General features: G+C 39.9%; 2 protein-coding genes across 3 annotated transcripts in view; both read right to left on the bottom strand.

The window, feature by feature from the left end:
- The window catches only part of kidins220a (kinase D-interacting substrate 220a), a 47422-nt gene extending 39171 nt beyond the window's left edge, over positions 1–8251 (bottom strand). Inside the window, exons 1-4 of the mRNA XM_039785816.1 lie at positions 8105–8251; positions 3230–3388; positions 2534–2632; positions 1726–1824 (exon numbers count right to left, since the gene is read on the bottom strand). Of these exons, the coding sequence (XP_039641750.1) occupies positions 1726–1824; positions 2534–2632; positions 3230–3361 (330 nt within the window). The 5' untranslated portion in view covers positions 3362–3388; positions 8105–8251. The remainder of the gene's footprint in view (positions 1–1725; positions 1825–2533; positions 2633–3229; positions 3389–8104) is intronic.
- An 855-nt stretch (positions 8252–9106) lies between these two features.
- Positions 9107–22903, bottom strand: part of mboat2a (membrane bound O-acyltransferase domain containing 2a) — a 47242-nt gene continuing 33445 nt past the window's right edge. For both annotated transcript variants that reach the window (XM_039786569.1, XM_039786570.1), the window contains exons 4-13: positions 20184–20279; positions 19024–19079; positions 16915–16969; positions 15605–15791; positions 14833–15025; positions 14264–14367; positions 14107–14171; positions 13566–13698; positions 12729–12880; positions 9107–11729 (exon numbers count right to left, since the gene is read on the bottom strand). In XM_039786569.1, the coding sequence (XP_039642503.1) occupies positions 11546–11729; positions 12729–12880; positions 13566–13698; positions 14107–14171; positions 14264–14367; positions 14833–15025; positions 15605–15791; positions 16915–16969; positions 19024–19079; positions 20184–20279 (1225 nt within the window). In that variant the 3' untranslated portion in view covers positions 9107–11545. The remainder of the gene's footprint in view (positions 11730–12728; positions 12881–13565; positions 13699–14106; positions 14172–14263; positions 14368–14832; positions 15026–15604; positions 15792–16914; positions 16970–19023; positions 19080–20183; positions 20280–22903) is intronic.

Genomic DNA, 22903 nt, shown 5'->3' on the forward strand with positions numbered 1-22903 from the left:
TATTACCTTTTTTCCAACTTCAAATTTTTCCCCAAAAGAAAACTTTGTCAACATCTGATTTCTCTGTTTGTCGATCTCACTTCAATTTTATTGCTGCAAAATGGGATTGTCAAGCAGACAAACTGACCAACACATATACAGTATAATAAAAGATTGATACTTGGCGTCTGTGTATCGACACAGTATTGCCACGGAAAACTATGCTGTATTGATTTTTTCCCCCACCCCTAACCTCTACAGGACATATATAATTTATACTGTGTATGTAATATTCTTTATTTTATCACAATAAGGTGTAAGGGTAACAACAGTATAAAATTCAAGCAACAAATCAAAGCAGATTCTGTGGTAGGAAAATGTGCTATTTACAGCTGGCGTGACACACTTTCCAGTGAGTGAACAGTATCACACATTGTGGTTTATTATAATCCCACTGTGATGACTGGCTGTGATCTGTCCTCTGCAGCTTAGACAAGCCTCGCACGGCAAGTGATGCACGAGTCAGTTGATGTCCTGAGTCACAGAGACCAAGGATGTAAAATTCACTCTAAATGTCTCATCACACATGATAGAATAGCAGAGGTCATAAAAAAGTGTCATCTTTGAGTGCCAATATAGAAATTAAATACACCACTTACACTACCAACTAATGGTTAGAATTACATTGTTAGCATTTCTGGGTGCTGGAAATGCACACTGCCTCTTACGCTGGGACATCTACGTCACAACTAATACCAAACATGCTCAGCACCCAGGTAATAAATATGTGTATCTCATCTGAATGTATCTGTGGTATAGCCAGATCTTACTCCACAGCGCTGTGGAAATAGGTCTGGCAATGCGAGACTAAGATCCTAAGACTAAATCATATCATGGCCCGATGCAGAGACAACCAGAGCTCAGCAAATGGTATTACTAGTAGAGAGGAGCCATCACACATAAAGTAATTTCATTTAATGTCCATTTCAAAGCTAATGGATCATCCTGTTCAAGCAACACTGGGGTCATTACATTTTTTACGGAAACCACTAATGCACATACAATCAAGACATTATTATGTTTTGAATTGTATAAAGGCAACATATTAAAGGTCACCTTACCTTAAAAGTTTGAGCAGTTTGTTAATTAACCTCTAAAGTTTTAGTTTAATGTTTCAAGTACATTTAGAAGTTTGACACATTGTCCTATTGTTCTATGTTGATTAGTTATCACATACCCATAAAACATATATTTTTGGCACTGAGGATACATTACTATCCTTTAGTCTTGCTCCACCCTACACAACTTTCTGGCATTTCAGCCAATTTTTGATAGTACATAGTATAGACATAGAGGAAACAAGGAGAGACAAATGAACATGCAACAAAAAGTACCTAGAATCAATCCAAGGACGTTGCGATTACGTAATTACATAATCATGCATCTTACCCACTTGGCCAACAGGATGGCCGACCAGATTTTTTACACCACAATTTTCAAACCTAATTCACTTTTCTTTTCTACTATTTTTTTATATAATATTGATACAACTGTATGGCCTTTCCTTACAAAATGATATCATTATATAATATTATTGTACAGTATACCGTTTTAGATACTGGCATGTTAGGATTTTTTTTTTTTCATATTTAAAACAAAAAGAATTAGCAGACAGCAGAATACAGCAGATTTGAATTGAAATTAATATGATTGAAAAAACATTCTATTAACTCTCCACGTTCTCACCATGTCTCGATGTTCCAGGTTAGCCTTGTTCTCCAGCAGTTCCCTCACCACCTCGATGTGGCCCTCCTTAGCTGCTGAGATCAACGCTGTCCAGCAGTCCTGCACACACAGACAACCTGTTACCGTGGGAACTCCCATCACCCTCCAAATCCAGTTGGACAAACGTCTGTCCGAGCTCTACCTGGGACAGACCGGGAATGCTCAAAGCACTGTACCTACCAGCTGGTCATACCAGGTGCTCATGGGAACACGGTGTCGCATTGACAGACAGGAGTGTCAGAGAGTAAAGTGTGAAAGACAAGTGCAACTATAGTATGTGATGCTTCTCCTTTATCTTCTGCGTTAGTGGGAGAGTGAGCACAAGTTTGAGTGTTCCGTGTGTAATAGCAGGTTACATGGACGTGAGATGTTAATGAGAGGTGTATGGTGTGAGCATGCATGCGTGTGCCTAAGTGGGAGGGTATATGCATGTGTGAGTGTGTGCGTGTGTGGGGGGGGCTGGCTTCTGAAGGCACAGGGTGTTGGCCAGCAAGTGGATCCTGTCATTTAGTCAAAAGAGCGAAGGTAAAAGTATGTAATAAGTTGTCATTATGGCTCATGATTGCTCGTAATAGCTGTGGACTAAGCCTGAGTGTGGTGAGTTCAGCAAGATGGAACATCAAGGCCACTAGTTCAGCTACGTCTTCTTTGTCAAGTGGATAATGTGGTTGAAATGACCGCATTGTTTTTCACCTGTGCCTGGATCTCAATGTTTAATAAAACGCCACGTGGGCCTGTGTGTGAGGGTATGATGTGTGTGCGTGCTTACAATATCATCCAAGTTAACGTTGGCTCCTCTCTTAATGAGCTCTTGTACTATCTCCAGATTGCCCTGCTCTGCCGCCACCATCAGGGGAGTCTGTCCATTCTGAAAAAAAGGAGACAGCAAAGGAACTAAATATGTGATAAAGATTTTAACACACCATCAAGGCAAATAATTACACTGTTTTATCTGTAACCCTATGAGAAATAATTAGGAAAAGAAATGGCATGAGTACTTAGTGCCTACAAAAGATATTTATCACCCACATAAGTCTTCATATTTTATCTCTTTACTAAATTAAATAGGGGTTTAATGTTTTATGTTCTTTTTTTTTTTTTTACATTGATCAACAGAAAAAGAGACTTAAATGGCAAAGTGAAATCAGATCTCCACAAAGTGACAATGATAATTAAAACTGCCTGGAGGGGGGGAGGTTGAATGTTTTTTATAGGCACTATATCTCATACTTGGACAATTTAAAAGAAAATACTTCTACCTAATAACCCTCACATGCCAAACACAATATCAAGCACTAAGTCTTCTCTTTGCAAAACGGCTTTACAATCAGTTTCAGTAGGTAGTATCCCTTTTATCACAACACACTTGATACATGATCTCAAAGAGCCTCTGGTTACTCCATACTGCTCCCCAAAATAAACAACTTGAGCAAACCGGAGGGCTGTTGTGATATGGCTGACTTACATCACTCCTGCTGTCCACATCTCTGAACTTGTCCAAATGTGCTTTGATGGCAGCCAGGTTCTCCTCCTCCACGTAGCTGAACAGACTCTGGATGGCCAGAGAGGTCATCTTCAGGGAGGTGGTGGTATCCATGGCTGACTGCTAACCACCTGTACACCACTGCAGAGCGAGAGAGAAGCAGATTAGCATTCACAGAAGGCTTAAGATACTAATGGTGTCTATCTGGCCAGCACAGCTAAATGTACAGCACTACAAAGGGAGAAGCAGAGACGTTGAAGCCAGGAAGAGGGTGTGGTGCTTCACCTTTGAAGTGATGCAAGGCAATAAACAAGTACAGTCTAAACCCAGCTAACACGCACAAACTCACCCATAGAAACAAAAAAACAGGCTGCATTTTTTTGCTCTAAACATCACAACATGCAATCAGAAAAGAGGGTCATATTTAAAAAAACAAAAACATGTAAGTCTAATTGGAAAATAAAAAACATGGAAATTCTGCCTCAGTTTTGTTTGCCTTTGTGTGCTCATGGCTTGTATTTGCATATGCATATTACATGCATAGATATTTGTATTTATTTTCACTTTAAAAAATAAAAGCAGATTGTCAGAAAGTCATTTTGTTCTGCCTCCACTGTCATATCAGGCACATACACGTCCACAAATGAAGTGGACTGCCACAAACAACCTGTAGGACACAGTTACCACAGTCTGTTTCATATGTGGTTACAATAGGGCAATCAATGCACTGAACATGCTCATTACACAAGAGCTAAAAGGGGCACGACTTGATTCAGTTTAGTTAAGTTTGCCTGCTCATGCTGAAAACTTGAACTGAAATGTGTTCTGCTCAGTAATGAAGGCAGAGCAATCACAATGCTCCGCTCAAGAAAGTCCACTAGGTCATCAAATACCACTGAAGAAAAACAACAGTCTTCAAACTTTGATTCTTTGGTGGAATGATGATGTGGACAATTGGTGCACTCAACTGTGTGCTCCAATTATATCTAGACCGACCTCAGATCTACCCTCCTCCGCTGCCTTAAATTGGACTTTGTGGAAGTTGTGTACACTGAACAAGAAAAGTGCTGTTTTGTTAAGTGCCTGAAAGTACAATAGGTGCACACGATTTCACTGAAACTGCTGAAAATTGTGGCTGAAACGGCTGCATTGATGGGAAAATAGCAGTAAGATGCAGTTAGGCAAATGTCTGCATCTGACATACAGTATATCAATGCAGACAGCCCCGTTTGGAGAGAGATTATCTATAATGAGGCTCCACCACTCTAAAGAACTATTTAAGCTACTAGTTCCTCTATTAACTGAGTCATTTTTAGCCATTTTACCCTGGAGTCCAACAGTAGTACTCACACATGACATTTCTATAATTATTGGGCACTGACTAGATCTCCTCTCCTCTAATATACTGTAAAACATCAAAACTTCACAGACATTACATGTATAATTTCACATGACAAAAGAATCCCCTCTTAAACATTGTTGTTTGAGCTGTAGTAGGGATTCAACCAATCGATGAAAAACTCATTAATGATTCATCAAGTTGGGCTCTTCCATCATGGTCAGACTCACTTCCTGGCAGAGCAACACATAATTAATCAGTTGCATTCATTGCTTTTGATTGCTTTGCAAGTTGCCTTGGCAATGGATTTTTAAATAAAAAACTAGCAACTTCCTGCTCTATTTCAACATAATCTGTGAGACAAGCAGCTCAGGCTCAGGTCAATAAACGCTTAAATGTCACATGCCTGTTGGGTTGTCAGTACAAAGGCCCAAAACACTCAGTTCAGTCAAATTTAGAGCAGCCAATCAATAAATAACTACATATTCTTTTTTCCCCCCCTTTCTCTAAAGTCTGACCCTTTTTCTTGGAACTGTTCTCCCATATCAGACACTAATGGGGGAAAAAAAATCCTTTGTTGTTACAATAGGGGGGAAATATGAGCCTGTTGACACACCCTCTTCAGCTCCTTGTCTCTCAAATGGGTACAATGGGTGGATGATCACCACACAATAACCAATCAGTAAACATTTAGCTCGCTCTCTGTTGAGCAATGATCAGATGGGAGCTCAGACACATCATTTAACAAAACACACACCCAGTAAAAACAGCAGAGACACCAATAAAAACAGTGAAAGCCATTCAAACTAATAAATTAAAGCTGCTAAAAGAGACACATGGTCTCTAGAAAACACTAAAAAGGTGAACAGAAGAGCCCCTTACCTTGGTGTAGGGTTAAGCTATTTTGCTATTACCAATCTCTATCCCGTGCTCACTCGCACACAGTATCAACAAGCACTGCCGGGCTCACGCTCAGCATCCCCCCTTCACTCAAGACTGAATATTAGATGAGGGGGCTGGCCTACGCCCATCTCTTCCCAACACAATAGACACACGCGACCAGATTTCCTTTCATTACATGCACTGGCTCGGCACCAAATTACACAGATAGAAGGGGAGTGACAATTAAGGCGCTGGCTTTATTTGTGTGATTTCATCCAACGAGTAACACAATAAAGTAACATTTGTTTGATATCAATGGGAACTGTCCCTGGCAGATCATCACTCCTGCCACTTGAGTGTGTGTGTGTGTGTGTGTTTGTTTTTTTAACCTTTATTTATCCAGGTAAGTCGATTGAGAACAATTTCTCATTTGCAACGACGACCAGTCACATTTACACAGTTACACATTCATACCTGGAAGCTGCCCAGTACAACCACAGTCTGATCTGATGGCCACTGAGCAGCTCCACTGGAGCGGTTGGAGGTTAAGGGCCTTGCTCAAGGGCACCTCAGTGGTGGTAATGAGGGAGGGACAAGCGATGCTCTTTCACTTTCCCCACCCACATTTTATCCTGCCGGTCTGGGGATTGACTTGGCGTGCTTCTTTAACCTTTAGGCAACCACTGCCATACAATGACTTAATTGCTGACCAATTTAAGCCAACATGTTAAACTAATTCTGAAACACTGTAGTTTAATTAAACTAATTACTACCATTGGCCACAAGAAACCCCTTAACCTTCAGGTTACTAAATGTTCTGTTTATCAATTTATGGATTAATTAACAAATAATTTCAGCTCTATAGAGAAAGGTATTGCATGCATAGATTTTTGTATTTATTTTCACTTTTAATAAATGCAGACTGTCAGAAAGTCATTTTGTTTTGTTCATTTTGTTCTGCCTTCATTGTCATATCAGGCACATACACTTCCACAAATGAAGTGGACTGCCTCAAACAACCTGTAGGACACAGTTATATGTGTCTGTTTCAAACAGAATGTGGTTACAATAGGGCAATCAATGCACTGATACAAAGGTATTAGTGCTTTTAGCATACATTTACAAGAAGAACAAGAAGAAATTAGAACAAGGCACACAAAAAGACATTTTAAATTTAGAACTTAGTTGTAAAGTGGAAACAATGACCAAACAGGTTTTTCCAGTCTTCACAAAACTTTACATAACTCAGGAAAACACAAATGTAGGGCAACTAAAATCCCAGATGATATCTTGTCTGGTTGTACTACATCAATACTCATCTATCTACTTTCAGGTCATATATGGTCCAGTATTTATTAGGGCTGCTCCCTCTTAGTCGACTAATCGGTTGTTTTGGTCTTAGTCAACTTAGATTTCTTTAGTCGATTAGTCATGTTTTATGCCCTTTTTCATGCTGAATGACTTATTTCCAAGAAACGTATGAGCACACCTCTGGTAAACACAAGAGTTAAAGTGGTGCTTTAGATTTACAGATCTGTCGATTAAATCAACAAATCGATTAGTCGATACAATTGAATGAGTGTTAGTCGACTAAGAATTTCTTCAATCAAGCACAGCCCTAGTATTTATGTAAAATCACAGACCACTTGATATCATCATGAAATTCATAAAACTCCTTGTCAGCTGTGCTGTTATTTGAACACACAAACATGAACTTGCCAGATAACACTGGATAGGATCTCTAAATTTAACCAGTCAGCTCCTCATGGCTTGTCACGTGGGTTATGAAACTGCTGAGGATTCAGTTCCCTGCCACATACCAGGGCCTGCTCCAAAACACAGGTTTACTGAGTTGTGTTGCAAACTTCTAAAACCAAACCAAACCTGCTGGTCTTTTTACATCAGCCTATGGCCAAGAGTTCAGGCGGTTTGGGGTTTTACTCGGTTTTTACTTACTTTTAGGTTATGCATTTAAGTACGTCGTGACCCTTCGGTTTGAAACTAATCCCTGGTCACAGGAGCTGCTGGAGAGAAACTACTGTAAAGGTCTGACAAACAGCCAACCACCGTTTCAACATAGTGGTGATAAACATGCTAAAACAATGCTGATTTTTTATATCAATGTACTTTCATGTTTTGATCAGTCATTTCATTACTAAATCTTTTTGTTAAATCTTCATTGGACCCAAGCCTCTCCTTTCTAAGAAATTCGCAACAGTGTGCTGCATGTTTCCTGCCTGCACTTGCAAGTTCACAACAGCTATGGCGGATAAGCCCGTCTTCGTGTTGTCAACAAAAATAAACATCTGGATGACGCGCACGCGCACACACACACACACACACACAGAGAAAACATCACGAGTGGCATCAAATGTGACTTAATAAAGAAAGTAAAGTCATAATATACTTTCGTGTCTCTGGTTTGTAATGGACGGGTTTTGACAAGGATGTTACAAGCAGACTGACTTCCCGTTGCTATCACTAGGAAGCAACAGCAAAACACTCGCTAGCCAAACTCCCAACGGCTAACAGGCTAACGTTAACTCAGAGTGGCTAGCTAACTCTCCAACAGGTACTAACTTTTATCGCCTCCAAAAGGAAAACAAAGTACAGTGCACAACCTGAAGTACTCTTACCTAGGGTGGGCTGCTCTGGAACCTGTTGTATTTTGATTACCGTCCGGAGAATATAGTCAGAAATACCTTTTATTCATGTTTGTGTGGCTTCTTTGCGTCTGTTTAACAGAGCGTCTACAGTAACGTCAATAGCTCCACCTACTACTAGCCCTGGTTACAGTGGCGTCACATGCGGCGAAGCCAGAAGCGGGTCAGAGAGGAACCCCCACCGTATTTTGTCTAGATTAGAACAAGGAACCCATCTGACAGGATTACTGTTGGCAATTGGGATTTCATACTAAACATTTTAAATGTAGTGGGGAATATTGTACTTTTTACTATTTTTGCAGATTCCCTAAAAAAAAGAAAGAAGCAGATTCATATTTTATAAAATATGATTATTTGTTTTCCAGTACATTAATCTCAATAGTCAGTGTATGAAATAGTTAAAATGCGCTGCAGCTTGTGGCCGGGTACGGTCAGTGGGTAGAGCAGGCGCACATATACTGAGAGGTTTATGCCTCGATGCAGAGGTCCAGGGTGCGAATCCGACCTGTGACGATTTCCTGCATGTCTTCCCCCTTTCTCACCTAGCTGTCCTCTATCAAAATAAAGGCGGAAAAGCCAACCAGCCACAACATTAAAATGCTGCTTCATGAATCAGTGACAATAATCAAATCCTATACAACACTCATAGAGGTAACTTTTCTGCATAATCCATACGTTTTATACTTCGAGTAAATGTAGCTGATAATTCCTCTGCTCTGTATTGGTTAGTAATTTCTGATTAACACACAAGCCTATACTATATTTACTATTATGTACATGCGTGTATTAAAATACATGAGGGACCTAAAAATTGTCATTGTATTACAATATACGCTGCCCATTTTTGGGGATTTTCTCTTTGCTGCATGAGCATGCCCTGGATCAAATGCTAACATTTTTACATCAGTGTTACGCCTAATAATAATCTCCATTACTGGAAAAAAACAATTAGACATATATATTTTCAAACATCAGTTTTAGTGTTTAAAAATAATTTCTCTTTATTTTGCCACATAAATCAGAATTTTATTGTACTGTTATACAAATCTTTCAATAAATTTCCTTCTGACAGAAAAATAACCGTTATGTTACACAGGCGCACACACACATACTACATGGACACATTTGCACACGTGCACACCCCACACACACACACACACACACACACACACACACACACACACACACACACACACACACACACACACACACACACACACACACACACACACACACACACACACACACACACACACACACACACACACACACACAAAACAAAAATGCGCCATTCATGAATTTGGCACTTTGGACATGTGGAGCCGTTTTGCATTGATCTGCTGGTTTGGGTGGCCATGCAGCGCAATAATCGCTATGTTTGTAGAATGACATCTCTTTCCCTTAGGTGGGCCACACTCGCCTACACAGGGCCCAGGCTACAAATATAGTTGAGACCACATCAACATGTACAGATCGCATGAATACTTGTACACACACAGTTATGGCAGGAATATGCAAATGTTAGAAAATCTTAAAAAGAAATAAAAAAAGCTCACCTCTGCTTCTTTGTTATTATTTTACCTAACACAAATGCACCAAACCAACTCAAATTACTGACAATTAGAAGAAAAGAAAAAGTACGACTTCAAAGCGTTTATGATATTGTGGGCTTGAAATTCCCAGACTATTTCCTGCTCTAATAGATACGTAAAAATGTGACTTTTGACTGTCTAAACAACAGTGAGGTTGCCTTTCAGGTTACCACATTTCTTCAAGTCCTTAAACATGTCTAATGATACATACTTGTATCACAGGGGTGGCTGTTTGAACTGCTGCATGTTATAAAGAGTTAACTGGATGATTTGAAAGGCTTAAGGTGCAAACCAAAACAACATGAGGAACCAGTGTCTCCTTCAACCTACAGTAAATGCACCTTTAAACATCTCCTATTCTAACATAAGTTCACACAATATGAAATAAGACCATTTACCACAACAGCTGGTCTATGTCTGTGAATTTTCTACATTATTATGTCACATACATAAATAACCCAATCAGATTTCCTCGCAGACACATGCTAATTGCACACATACATAGTTTGCAGCTTGAACACAATATGTGCTTTAATGCACTGTGCAACAATTTGGAAACTTTTTTTTTTTTTACATTTTGATTGGCTTGTAATAATTATGGCTACAGAATCTTTTGACAGTTACATCAGTCTTCAGGGACTGTGGTAATCTGACTACATTTACATTATATTTGTAGGATTTAAGACAATGAATTAAACTGTACGAGTGTTCAACACTGATGGTAACAATCCACTGTGTTTTCCCAATTATACAATTTCATTACTTAGGACTTGTATTAATTAAATAGTTTTGGATACTTGTATTACAGAGGCAAAACATTTAAACACAGGGAAACCTGTTGTGTAAAAAAAAAAAAAAAAAAAGAAGGGCTAAAACAAAATGCCACCCCTGTGAAACCAGGTCAGAAATCCTTAAAAAATCTTTCATTTTCATAATTCAAAACAGGGTAAATTAACTCCCTTTAAACATACACATTTTTCTGATGAGTCATGTTTGTCAAAAAAGCAGCAGATATGAAAAATATTAAAAGAAAAAGAAATCCATTTAATAACACTTTAGTGCCTCTTTTAGACTTTCCACTGCTGGAGACGGACGAGATCTGAATTCCACTTTGGGACTCTCTATGTCGGTGAATTCATCCCAGGAAAAAAACAAACAAACAAAAAACATTAAGAATGGATTTGAAATAGTGTTTTCAAGAACATCTAAATACAAAAAATGTACAATGTGAATTCTTCTCCAATAAAGATTTTAAAAAAGACATAGAAATCAAACAATGTTCTGAGGATCCTAAGGCCTGTTTGAAATTGGCAGCTGATGATAAAGGTTATGTTTCTTTTACATGAACACATTTTCCATTTCCACCTAACAGAGGTTTTTAACCAGAGAATGACAAAAACCCTCCACATACTGCACTTCTAATCTGTTTGTATTTAACCTGGCACCACAATGGTGAAACTACATTTAGGTTCTTGCAGCGTGCCACCCAACTATTATTTCACTAGCTGAGTACATAGAGGGTTTAAGGCAGCTTTGAAGTCTTCATTTCCACTAATGTAATGTAAAGTAACCACTATCTCTCATAAGTTTACCCCGTGGCCATTGTTACATCCTGGTCTCTTATCCATGTCAGAAACTGTGATTGCTGTCATCCTTGCTACTGGAAGTTTTGACAGAAAATTGATTTGTGTTGTCTGTCTGTTAGGATTCTCAGAGCGTCCGATATTTGGTTCTTTGTCAGGTAAACAGACTCGCCACACTCCAGCTCTGAGTGGTTTCTAGTTTGTCTCAGTGTTTCTGCTGCTGCCCGCTGTCCCGAGCCTCATGTGGCTTTGTCTTTCTTGTTGCAGTTGTTGTCTGTGCTGTTGTTGTGGTCTGTCTGGTTGTCCTGTAGGCTGTCCTTCTGTGTGCCGTCCTCTTGCTCTTTGGCCTGCCGGCGTCTCGATTTGACAGGTAGGGCCAGTACCACCAGGAGGCAGAGGAGATGTAAGCAATAGTACCAGGACCTGCAGAGACATCCCAATTTATCTCAACAAAGTTTATTATAAGTAGTAGTTGTAGAATAAAACCAGAAATATGTGCAGGCCATAAAACTGTAAGTCAGTTTCTTAACCATGGTGTGGCTAAAAACTAGCTAAAAAAAACTAGGGATGGCAATGTTGGTCAGTTGTTCCATCGCTTTGGTCCAAACTAAAATATCTTAACTATTGAATGAACTGTGCAGACATTCATGCTCCCTCTAGTAGCACCATGAGAGTTGTGTTTAGTGCTAATTAGCAAATGCTAGCATCGTAACACGCTAAACTACAATGGGTATCATGTTAAACATTATAACTGCTAAACAGCCGCATTTTAGCATGGTCATTGTAAGCATGTTGATGTTAGTATAAGCGCTGTACCTAAATACAGCCTCATATGAGGAGAATTTGTTTTTAAATTTTAGGTTTAGTTACAAAATTTTTTTACCTAAATAGCTAATTTTTGCTGAGACAATACAGCTCTGTGTCAAATTACCTTAAATATGGAAAGGTCTGCCTTATCCTTTAATGAGTCTGTTTATACGGTCTGTCTAGCAGCCAGGTGGTGATTTAACAGCAGTTCCCATCTGAATGACGCTGAGCATTGGTGGGCCTTTATTTCATGGCAGTGGCCGAGTAATGCTAAGGCTGCTCATTTTAATTCCTTTACATCAATCCTCCCCTAACTTCGCTCATTAAGCTGTCTCGTTAACTGTTACAGCCTGAAAAGAGGGAACCCGGCTAATGAAAGTGAAGTGTTTCTACACTGTGGCCAGTAACTTCATTTACATGCTTAATATAACAATCATTTTACACACAACAGCAGTGTACACAACTCACTCCACTAATTACTTCACAGAAAAGCACAGGCTGTAGTATTCTCTGTTGAACTCAGATTTTTTGTTTAATGGACTTCAGAGTGTCAATAATACAGCTGGAAGCAATACTGTTTCAATATCAACATACTAGTCAGTCAAACACACAAACCTGTAGAATTTGAGTGAGGGTCCCACAGCGAGTAGGACAAATGGCGCCACTGTGTAGCTGATGGCGACCTGAGTCCATGCCCACGTGATGATATGATAGATGCGCTTATACGAGTCTGAGACCAGGAAGTATGGTCTGATGTTGTGCCTTACCTGGAAGAGAAGAAAAACATCCTGTGTGAACTTGCCAACATCATTTTCAGGTGAATGAATCTGTAAACTTTAAATTGCACCCCACTCATTTTACTGTACAATAGAATAGACTCAAATTGAACCAATTGACCTAGTTCCTGAAATATTTCAGCAGCAGGCATTACTGCCTAGTTCTGCTTGCAATTTGCTCATCCTCCCCAATCTCTCTCGCTTCTTTTTCCATCTCATAACTCTTCTGAGAAATCTATCTCTGATCATGTCTGTGTGGGCAGTGGCCAGTGGTTTTATAGTCTAACTGGGTCAGTGCTCTCCTTGTCCTCCTTTAGACAAAGAAGAAGAAAGTCCCTGCAGGATCTTACCTGCACAGTAAATTTACTGTGCAGGCGTTTCGGTTAATCATCGTGAGTCGATTATCCAGAATTACAGTGCGAGTTTCCCCCTGTAGCACCACTCCACATACGTCTCTACAGAAATATCCTCTTGTCTCCCGCTTTCAAAAGACTAGAGTGAAGCGGTCTAAAACGACTGTAGGATTCAAACTCAATATCGTGATTCATAAGCTGCAAGAGTATAATGTAAATAATGTAATTAATGATTTTTATCCATTAATGATATCTGGCTGAATCTGACTAGGAACAACTTCAACAATAGGTACTGTATAGACAGAACCAGTGTGTGCACTCACTGCACGTGCGGCCATGGTCATGGCAATGCCAGTGAGAAAGGTCAGGTAGTAGCCGGGGTACACCCCGTGCCACAGGGCCGACAGCAGGAAGGTGGCAGCCATGGGGTTGATGTGACAGCGCTCATAGCACACCCTGTGGAAAAGATTGACATCGTCAAAACAATTGGAAATAAATAAAAAGCCACCGGCCATTTGGAGAAAAAAAAACAAAAAAACACACACACAAAAACAGGATAGCTGTTATCAAATTGAATCACACTATGTACTGCAATATAAGTCATCAATGTTTGTTTTCATTATAAAAACAGAATCACTTGTGTATTGTATGCATTTTATGATGAAACTTGTAAACATTTGCAAAATCATTATGTGGCATTTTTGCAATCAAACTGTTAAAATTGTGGTTTCAGTCAAGTAGGATTAAAAATCTAAATGCTAGACTTGAGATATGCAGATATTATGCATCATACATTTCAGCAACCGTCTACAGCCAGCCACACAAACTGAGCAAGATTCAGTATTACAATCGGAATGCTTTTACCTTTTGAGCCAGAGAGCTGTCTGGATATTCCAGTTGTCTAAGAACATCTTGAAACTGGTGGCGAACTGAAATTGGACCCAAAACAATATACTTTAGGCTTTAGCTGAAAAGGAAGTTTATGTGGATATAATAATAAGTCTCATAAAGAGAGCCTAACCTCAATGTCCAGAATTCTGAGATTTGATATCAGGTCCCACCGTGGGGAGCCATCTTTGTTGTATCCATTGAAGCCAAATCCGGCAGCGTTGTTGATAGCATCAGCTGCAGTAGAAAGGTACATATGTTTCTGAGTACCACACAGCAACAGTAAAGGATAGCAACAGCTCCATATCATTGTAATACATTTTGTGAAGCAATGACAGAAAGAGATGGAGATCTGGCATCACATGCATTTTGTCATTGGTAAGAATGAAGAGCTGCAGTTTTCCACTCAGCACTAGATGGCACTGTTGCGTCAAGAAACAGTTTTTTTTTAGGCTGCATCTCAACATACTGTGCAGACTACTTCAAAAATAACCAAGTTCTCTGAACCAAGAACAGCTCAGTGAGTTCATACCACTTAACTAACCAGTAGCATTCATTGAAAAAAACCAAAGCAGTGGCAAATCACAGTCACGCTGCCAGTCTGATTAACCAACAACAGAATACAATTTTTAAAATATACGTATATTTTGGATCTAATATAGAATGGGTGGGAATAAATTTGTACTCTAGTAAGAAACTCACCAAGTGTCCAGACAAAGTAGTACTTTGGCCTCAGAGCTAACATTGCCAGGTAAAGGTAGATGACCTGAAGGTGAAAGGGTGTGGAGCTGACAAAGTCATCGTCTATGGAGTGCTCCACTGGGAGCAGCTGGCACAGCGACAGATAGATGGCCAGCGAGATGGCACATGTACACAGCTTGGCAATGACGTCATTCTGGGTGGTGAAACAAGATAGTGGGATACAAAGAAGCAGCCCTATTAAAACCCATTACCACCATATTCAAGAACAACATTAGGAGGCGTGATACTTGTACTCAGTTAAGTTGATTCAAGGTTAAACTCAAGTCCTTGAGTGTTTCATGTTCAGCAACGTCTGTGTTCCACTCTGTTCTTTTCTGTTGTGAGATGAATACACACTCAAATCTTGGAGTGTAATTAAATTATGAATGCATTATGAAGTAAGAAAACACAAATAGACATTTGTAAGTTTCTGTTTCTCTAAAGGGATCCAAAAACATTTTAATTACTCTGCAAACCTTAAAACGGCTCCACTACTGCATGGGCCTTCAAACATTACCCAAAATATGCAATTAAGGGGGTTTGCATAGTCCTATTACTATTAAAGTCATATTTTGTAATATCATAACAGCTCATTCAAGTACTCTCTTTGAGGGTTTGAAACATTTTAGAATGTTTTCACCCACCACAGCACACCCCGTCGGTATATATTTTACCATAGTGTTTGTCACGTGATGTACGCACTTCTATTAAAGTGATAAAAACGATGTTGTACCTTGGGTGAGGGTTCGCTCTGCTTGTACTTCCCGTTCTCTTTGCCGTTGGCGTTCTCCTGGTGGCGTGGCTGGTAGCAAGTGCCTTCGATGAAAGCCATGTAGTCGTTGTAAGAGCAGGTGGGCCCTGCCAAGATGCCCATGAAGTTACAGTTGTAGCTCAAGTACTCCAGTAAGCTGGGCATCCGACTTAAGGGCCACACAGAAGATATAAGAGCAGATATATTAGGGGGAAAAACTGAAATTATATTATTATAATTATAAGAGGTTTTCACGTAGTGCCCAATCCTTCAATCTAAAATACAGTATAATGCAATAACATACACATAACCATGTGTAGAGATGGCTTCCTGTCCACTGAGAAACCAGTCTGGTCTATTATATAGTACAGGGAGGGCCGGAGTGCTTTGACTGAATCTGAAGCTTTTGTTGTATCTTACCCTTCCTTGCTGAATTGAATCTCCTGGGTGAGGTAGCAATCTAACTGCCCTTAAGAGGAGCTCTTGTTTCGACTGCTAATTCCTCGGCCTTCCGAGTAGCCATCTTAGAGGTAGCGGCTGACTCACAGTAGCCCACCAAAGGTTTATGAAACAAAAGGTTTGGTGCCTCATATCTGGGACCTTATTGGTACACTGACTAGCTCAGCTTAGGATGGGTTTAATGCAGGGATTGAATTTCCCTACATTGTACTGTACAATTGTATGTGAATAATAAACAGTTTCTTCTTTTGATCAGTGCATTTACTGTTTGTTTTTTTAGTCCAGTGTATTTCCAAGCTGTGCTTAACAATTTTTTGCAATAACTACGTCATGATGTCAGTGCTGCTCTCTGCTCCGTCTCTTATCTCTGTTCAGCTATCTAATCACATATTAGCTCCCTGTTAGCTAACAGTAGCAACTCATCTCCCCACTCAAATCCTGCTCTTTACATAGTCTCTGCAGCTCAGCTGCACTACCACCTCCAATAGTCACTGTCAGGGAAAGGAATCTGTAGTTGTCATGCAGGACAAGTGGAGGGTAGGGCATTCCTACAGTACAGTTCACATGAGAGTGGTGAATGTGTGGTTTCCTAGATACCGAGTGCCTACCAACTGCTTGACAACACCAGAAAGAGCCTGAAAGGGGGGCAGTGTGGCGATTTCCTATGCAGAACGCAATGAAGCTTTTATTAAAATAAAGACCTTCATTTCTTTTAGACCGAGTTCAGACCGAGTTCATTAACTTGATGATTTAAGACCATGTCAAATTTTGAATTCAGCTAGATTGAATGAACCCATCATCTGAAGCGGTAAAAACATACCTGAGTCACGTACCTGATAGCTAGGTATTTCTGACTGGGAGTCAGCTGCCCCTCCCGCTTGGTCAAACCTAGAGACAGACACAATATAGACACATTCCAAAAGAATATACTTAATTTATGTATGTGTACACCTGCCAATCATACTCTGAAAATCCGTCTCATCCAATGGTAACGGGGTACGGATAACAGCATAATAGTACAGAATACACAGACAGGCATTACATTCTGATACAACTCTGAAGTTCATAATAGTGCTGACTCTCAATGTTTGCAGGTATATCAACCAAACCTAGCCAGTGCCAGAGGTACCTGTCATTGCAACACATAGGTTCAGAGGCCAGGAAGGACGTGTGTGAATGGCCAACTAACATCTGCTGAGTTAGCAGAGTAGAGTGAGTGAGAGGAAGATCAATATTGATAAATACTCAAACATAACAAATCACATTTTGGCCAGACATCCTGATAGCAGTTACTGTTGTTATTGAGAAGGTTAGTAAAATTCTGCTATCTATTCTTTGGGCTAAATGTCTGGGTGAATTAGTTTTAATCAGTCTGCTCTTGTTTATGAAGACCTACAGCTTTGCAACACTCTTGGCCAGCTTTGGCATCATTGGGTGTATGTAAGGTTGAGTGTATGGCTCATAGTGCAAGGTTGTGCTTAGTTACAAGGCCACAATAAAACATCTGATCCCAATCAAATTAGTGAAAAGATGAATTGTGAAGCAGCTTCACTGTGCTTTTAATACAGTAACTGTATTCTTGAGAACTGGGAAGTCTCATAAGTATTTTACTGTATGGCACAAAAATATATTGCAAAATAATTTTTGTGTGTGTGTGTGTGTGTGTGTGTGTGTGTGTGTGTGTGTGTGTGTGTGTGTGTGTGTGTGTGTGTGTGTGTGTGTGTGAGAGAGCAGGTATCAGAGTGTGACAGTTCTCTGGGGATGGGGATTACAGTCTTAGTATCTCATTAGACTCACAGTTGCAAGGAGAATCAATGACCTGAACAGAATTTAAAACACAACTTTACTCTACACTGCCTACACATGCATGAACCCGCCAACATACACATCAATACACAAACTGCTATTAGACTGCTGATTGTTCTTTCAATCTCTAAGCTTCTCTGATACTTGATCACACGTGTTTATATTAACCTTAGTGTCAATCTCGATTCAAAAAAGCTGACTTCAGCATTAGCACGGCACCCGACTGGCCAACTACATATACTGTACATTTGCTTACATTTTGCTAATAAATGTTTGAAGCATGGATCTTCAACAGGGGGTCCGGGACCCCTAGGGGGTCCTCAGAGTCAATGATAGGGGGCCTCCAAATTATTTTTTCCATGAATCCAACATATTTGACCAAATATAAGCCACTGCTTACTGGCCTATAGGTAAGGTAGTCACTAAGGCCATCCACAGCTACAGTAAATCCTAAGGATTCACTGTGTTACATGTATGTTTAACATTAAAACATGATTTATAAAATCATGCATTCAATTATTAGTAGCTTGATGTTCTATATAAAAAAAATATGTATAAAGGCTTTAGGTCCCCCTACACGTTATTGTAGGCCCAGTTCATTATGCAACTTCAAAATAATATATGTATGTAGTAGAGGGTCCCTGCTCCGTCACAATTTTAGTTAGGAGTCCTTGGCTTAAAAAGCGTTGAAGACCCCTAGTTTAGAGCATTAATATCCAATGTTTAACAGTGTGCGCTCTAGTTCAAATCAGCTTTTGTTTGAAGTCCTTAAACTGTTCCAGGGAGATAGATAGATAGATAGATAGATAGATAGATAGATAGATAGATACAGAGAGAGAGAGAGAGAGAGAGAGAGAGAGAGAGAGAGAGAGAGAGAGAGAGAGAGAGAGAGAGATAGATAGATAGATAGAGAGAGAAGGGGGAGAGAGTGCATTTTTGGTCATTGCTCCATTACATAACTGTGTTTTTGCTATCTTTCTGCTTCACTAGCCCATTGTCAGAACTGACTACTGGCTTGGAAACATGGCCATGTGATCTGTTTGGAAACTCCAAAGAGAAATGAACCATTTTCACTTCTGCCACTTTTCACACGCACACGCACACACACTTTAGAGACACTTTGATGCTTGTCTTACCGTCATGTATTTCAAACGCCAAGCTGGTAATCTTCTGTGTTATAACCATCATGGGCCTGATAAAGAGCATCAAACAGAAAAAGGCAATATTAATATTGAGAATTTCAAAAACACTCCACTCAGTGCAGCACCAAAAAGCAAGAAGCTTATCACTGTGTTTTGTTTGACGTTCTCTGATAAATATAGTTTTACATGCTTGTTTTTTATCATGAACTGCTAGCCCATATTTAAGTTTTGGTGGCATCTTGTAACTAATGGCCTTAGATGCCAATTTACCCAGTAATAATAGTAACACTATCCGCTGCAGTGGTATCTGCACAATGGTAAGTTTCCTCCAGTATAATTGCAGCCTTTTTTGAACTTCCTGTAGCCATTCTTTCTATTCTTCTTTACTCACTCTATTATTTAGGATCAATCCGGTCCTAATGCTACTCAGCCTTTTTCCTCTTGGTTAATAAAGCCATTCTCTAAGAACAGTGTTAAGTCGTGTGTGCTTTAACCTGCTTTTAAATATACACAACCATTCTTTTCATCAGCAAGTACAAGTTCTTGACTCATTTTATACATTAAAACACAAACTGCTGGTGGCAGCATCAAGTTAAGCCACACAGTCAAAAACAAGAAACAGACCAGAGATTTTCTGGTCTTCAAATAAAAATTTGAGTGAAATTTTAGACTTATCTGCCCCTATAGAACAAAGCACATTTGACTATAAGGGTTACACTGACATTTAGGAAAACGTGAACTTTTTCAAGAAAAACAGAGGGATGGCAGACAAGGTAGTTGAAAGGGTTAAATCTCTGCCCTCCCAAAGCCAGTATGGGTTTGCATTGGGTTGCTTAGCAACTAGCCACCCCCACCCTGCTGGGAGTGCAGCTGTCTGCTTGAATTGTCAGACAGTCTGGAGGAGTGGGAACCAACCACAAGAGTCGCTATCGATGTCCTCCTGCGGACACAGCAGTGTGACACGCTCTTGTTTCTGTTTAGCAGGGACTGGTTGAGTCATAGCCAATATTCCCTTGGCTCTTATTGGTAACTTCTTTTTTTTTTTTAGCTTTGTACTCCTTATAGCATTCAAAATGAAGGCCAATGGAGGTATCTGGTTTTAAATTAACAACCAAAAAGATTATAAAGAGCTCTGTAGCCTTAGCGTAGCTTACCCAGTAAAATCTGCAGAGTACATGCCATAGTCAAACACATAGACTCGTGTGATCTGACATAATAGCAGGTAGCCAAGCGTCACAATGAAGCAGTACCTGTGCAGAAAAAGGAAGAAAAAGAGAAATTAGAGAAATACATCATTACAAATGTATGTAGATGAAAAAGAAAGAAAAAATTGTTTAAAAAAATATATATAGAAATGTTGCATTTAAAAGTCAAAAACAGTAAAATCTTGGTGCATATGCTCTAACATTAATTGCCATTCTCATACACATATTGTGAGTGTTTAACCTCGGATTTCTTAGTCCATCCCTTTGTTCTCATATCTGTGGCGAACAAGGACTTTTTTTCCCAGTACAGTACAAAAGACAGTGGCCATGGCATCAGGGCAGAGCTATGGGAAGGGGAGGGAGGGAGGGGGAATCAAAAAATGGATGAAAGAGCAGAGGAGGCTCCAATAATGTGTCAGGGTCAGTGGTTGAAGACAGAGGACAACATAGAGGACTGAGCAGCACTAAAGCCTGTTGTGCAAAGGTGTTGCAGTCAGCCCAAGTCAAAGTTAGCTAGATAGCATTCCTCTTCTGCCAACAATAAGAGGATTGTGCTGCTGTGTTAGGGAATACAACACACCAGCTATGCTGCATTGCTGATAAAAACACAACAGGACCTCTTGATTCGGAGAGCCTATTATTGTATCTGCATTGAAGACATCATCCGATCTCTACTGTCATGCATTTATAACACAACACAAAATAAAATAAACCAATCACACTTGTGCAATATGAAATATTTTCAGACCTTTCAAGATCTTTTTGGTCTTTAAAAACTCAAAGATGACATACTACTATTGATCACAGAATCCTCAGAGAAGGCACTGTGAATAGGGAGATAATTACTGTATAATACAATCCTGTTATGTGCTCTGTGTTTCCAACCCACACTTGGCATGTTTTTCAGTGTACAAACTATTTTTCAGAATCTTGCTAATATGGAAGACTACATGTTTTATTTTTACAAAGACCTCTATATTCTCAGACCAGCCCTATAGCAACTGGGCTCATTTAAATGTACCACATGGACACATTCAGTAATAGTAGTTAAAATGTCAATTTCATGGTGGTCATTTACTTTTGGAACAATCCTGGGATTTATAGACCTTTTTCTTCTTTTCTAAGTTTATTTTTTGAGTCAGAGAGACAGACAGGAAACATGGGAAGAGATGGAGAGGGGTATTGCATGCAACACAGGTCCACGAACAAAGCAGTTATGTGTCATGCCGTTAGGCTACTAGGGCACCCCTTTCTGGAGCTTTCTATACTGGACACCCTAAGTGGTATTTTTGCTAACATTGTCCACAAGCAGTGCAAGAAAGCTTAAAGTGCCCATATTATGAAAAAAATCACTTTTTCTGGGATTTGGGGTGTTCTTTTGTGTCTCTGGTGCTTCCACACACATACAAACTTTGAAAAAAATCCATCCATGCTGTTTTGAGTGAGATAAGGTTTCTGAATGTGTCCTGCCTTCAGTCTCCTAGTGAGCTGTTCAAAATTGGCTCGGACTGTGACGTCACAGTCCGAAATGAGCTGGCTAACCACAACCGTTAGCTCGTAGCGTTAGCGTTAGCATGCTAACGCTAGCATGCTACGTCGTTCTCAATAGCAAAGCACTGCTACAACACACACAAGTTCACCATAATCTACAAAAGAACTACTTACATGTGTGCCCTCATTTAGAAGTCTCCCAGCTAATCCTGCCTTGTAACTGACCAAAGTTGGAGAAACAGGCTTTCTTTTACTGTCTCTAGAGTTAGCTAGCTGACATGCTCTACATCTGAGCTACTGAGCATGTGCGAGTGCCATCAAAGATAGTAGTGAAGAAGAAGAAGAAGAAAAGAGGTCTCACTCTGTAGCTAAAACAGAAACCAGGAGAAAAGAGGATCTGCAGCAGTGAGAGAGAGCTGTGCAGTACAACAAAAATATGGTGTTTTTTGAAAATTAAACCATGTAAACCTATTCTGGTACAACCTTAAAATACAGTTATGAACCTGAAAATGAGCATAATATGGGCGCTTTAAAGGTTTTCTGTTGACTCTGCTAACATTTTCAATCCTTAGCAACAATCCTATTTCACCAAGAGCAGCTTTCTCTACTGGCAGCACACAGCTGTAGTCATAAGTGAGAATATGAGCTATATGTGCTATATCTGCAGTGGGCCCACCAGGGATCCTGTCTTTATCCTCCTCTGATTTGTGTTTGTGTAATTCACAGCTCAGAGGGGGGGTGGGGGGGGGGGTGTGTGTTCCATTTCCACAAGAGGCATCAGATGCAGCCTGTAGCTGGCCCCCCCCCACTGTGGGACAGCAGTATACAGGTCAACGTGCAGACAAGGAACCATGCAGGAGCCGCAGGTATGGATACACACTGCACATCGCGCAATGAAAATGAAAAGACTGGCTATAAATACATGTCTGAACACTCCAAGACCTCTCTCTAAGGCAGTGCACCCATAGTAAATGCCTCGAGGCACACTTCATGCTTGCTCAAATGCATACACAGACTGAGTCAGTAATTTGCACGTTTATCACCGTCAGGTTCATGTTTTCACACCAAAACTAATATGAATTCCAATTAACAGAATTGAATCCTTAACTCAGGCCCTCCTGAGGATAAGTCAGCTGTAACTGGAGCTGGAGATGTCTATAGGGTAGTAGAGTGGTTTC

This window comes from Perca fluviatilis, chromosome 20, assembly GCF_010015445.1.
Source record: "Perca fluviatilis chromosome 20, GENO_Pfluv_1.0, whole genome shotgun sequence".
NCBI lineage: Eukaryota > Metazoa > Chordata > Actinopteri > Perciformes > Percidae > Perca > Perca fluviatilis.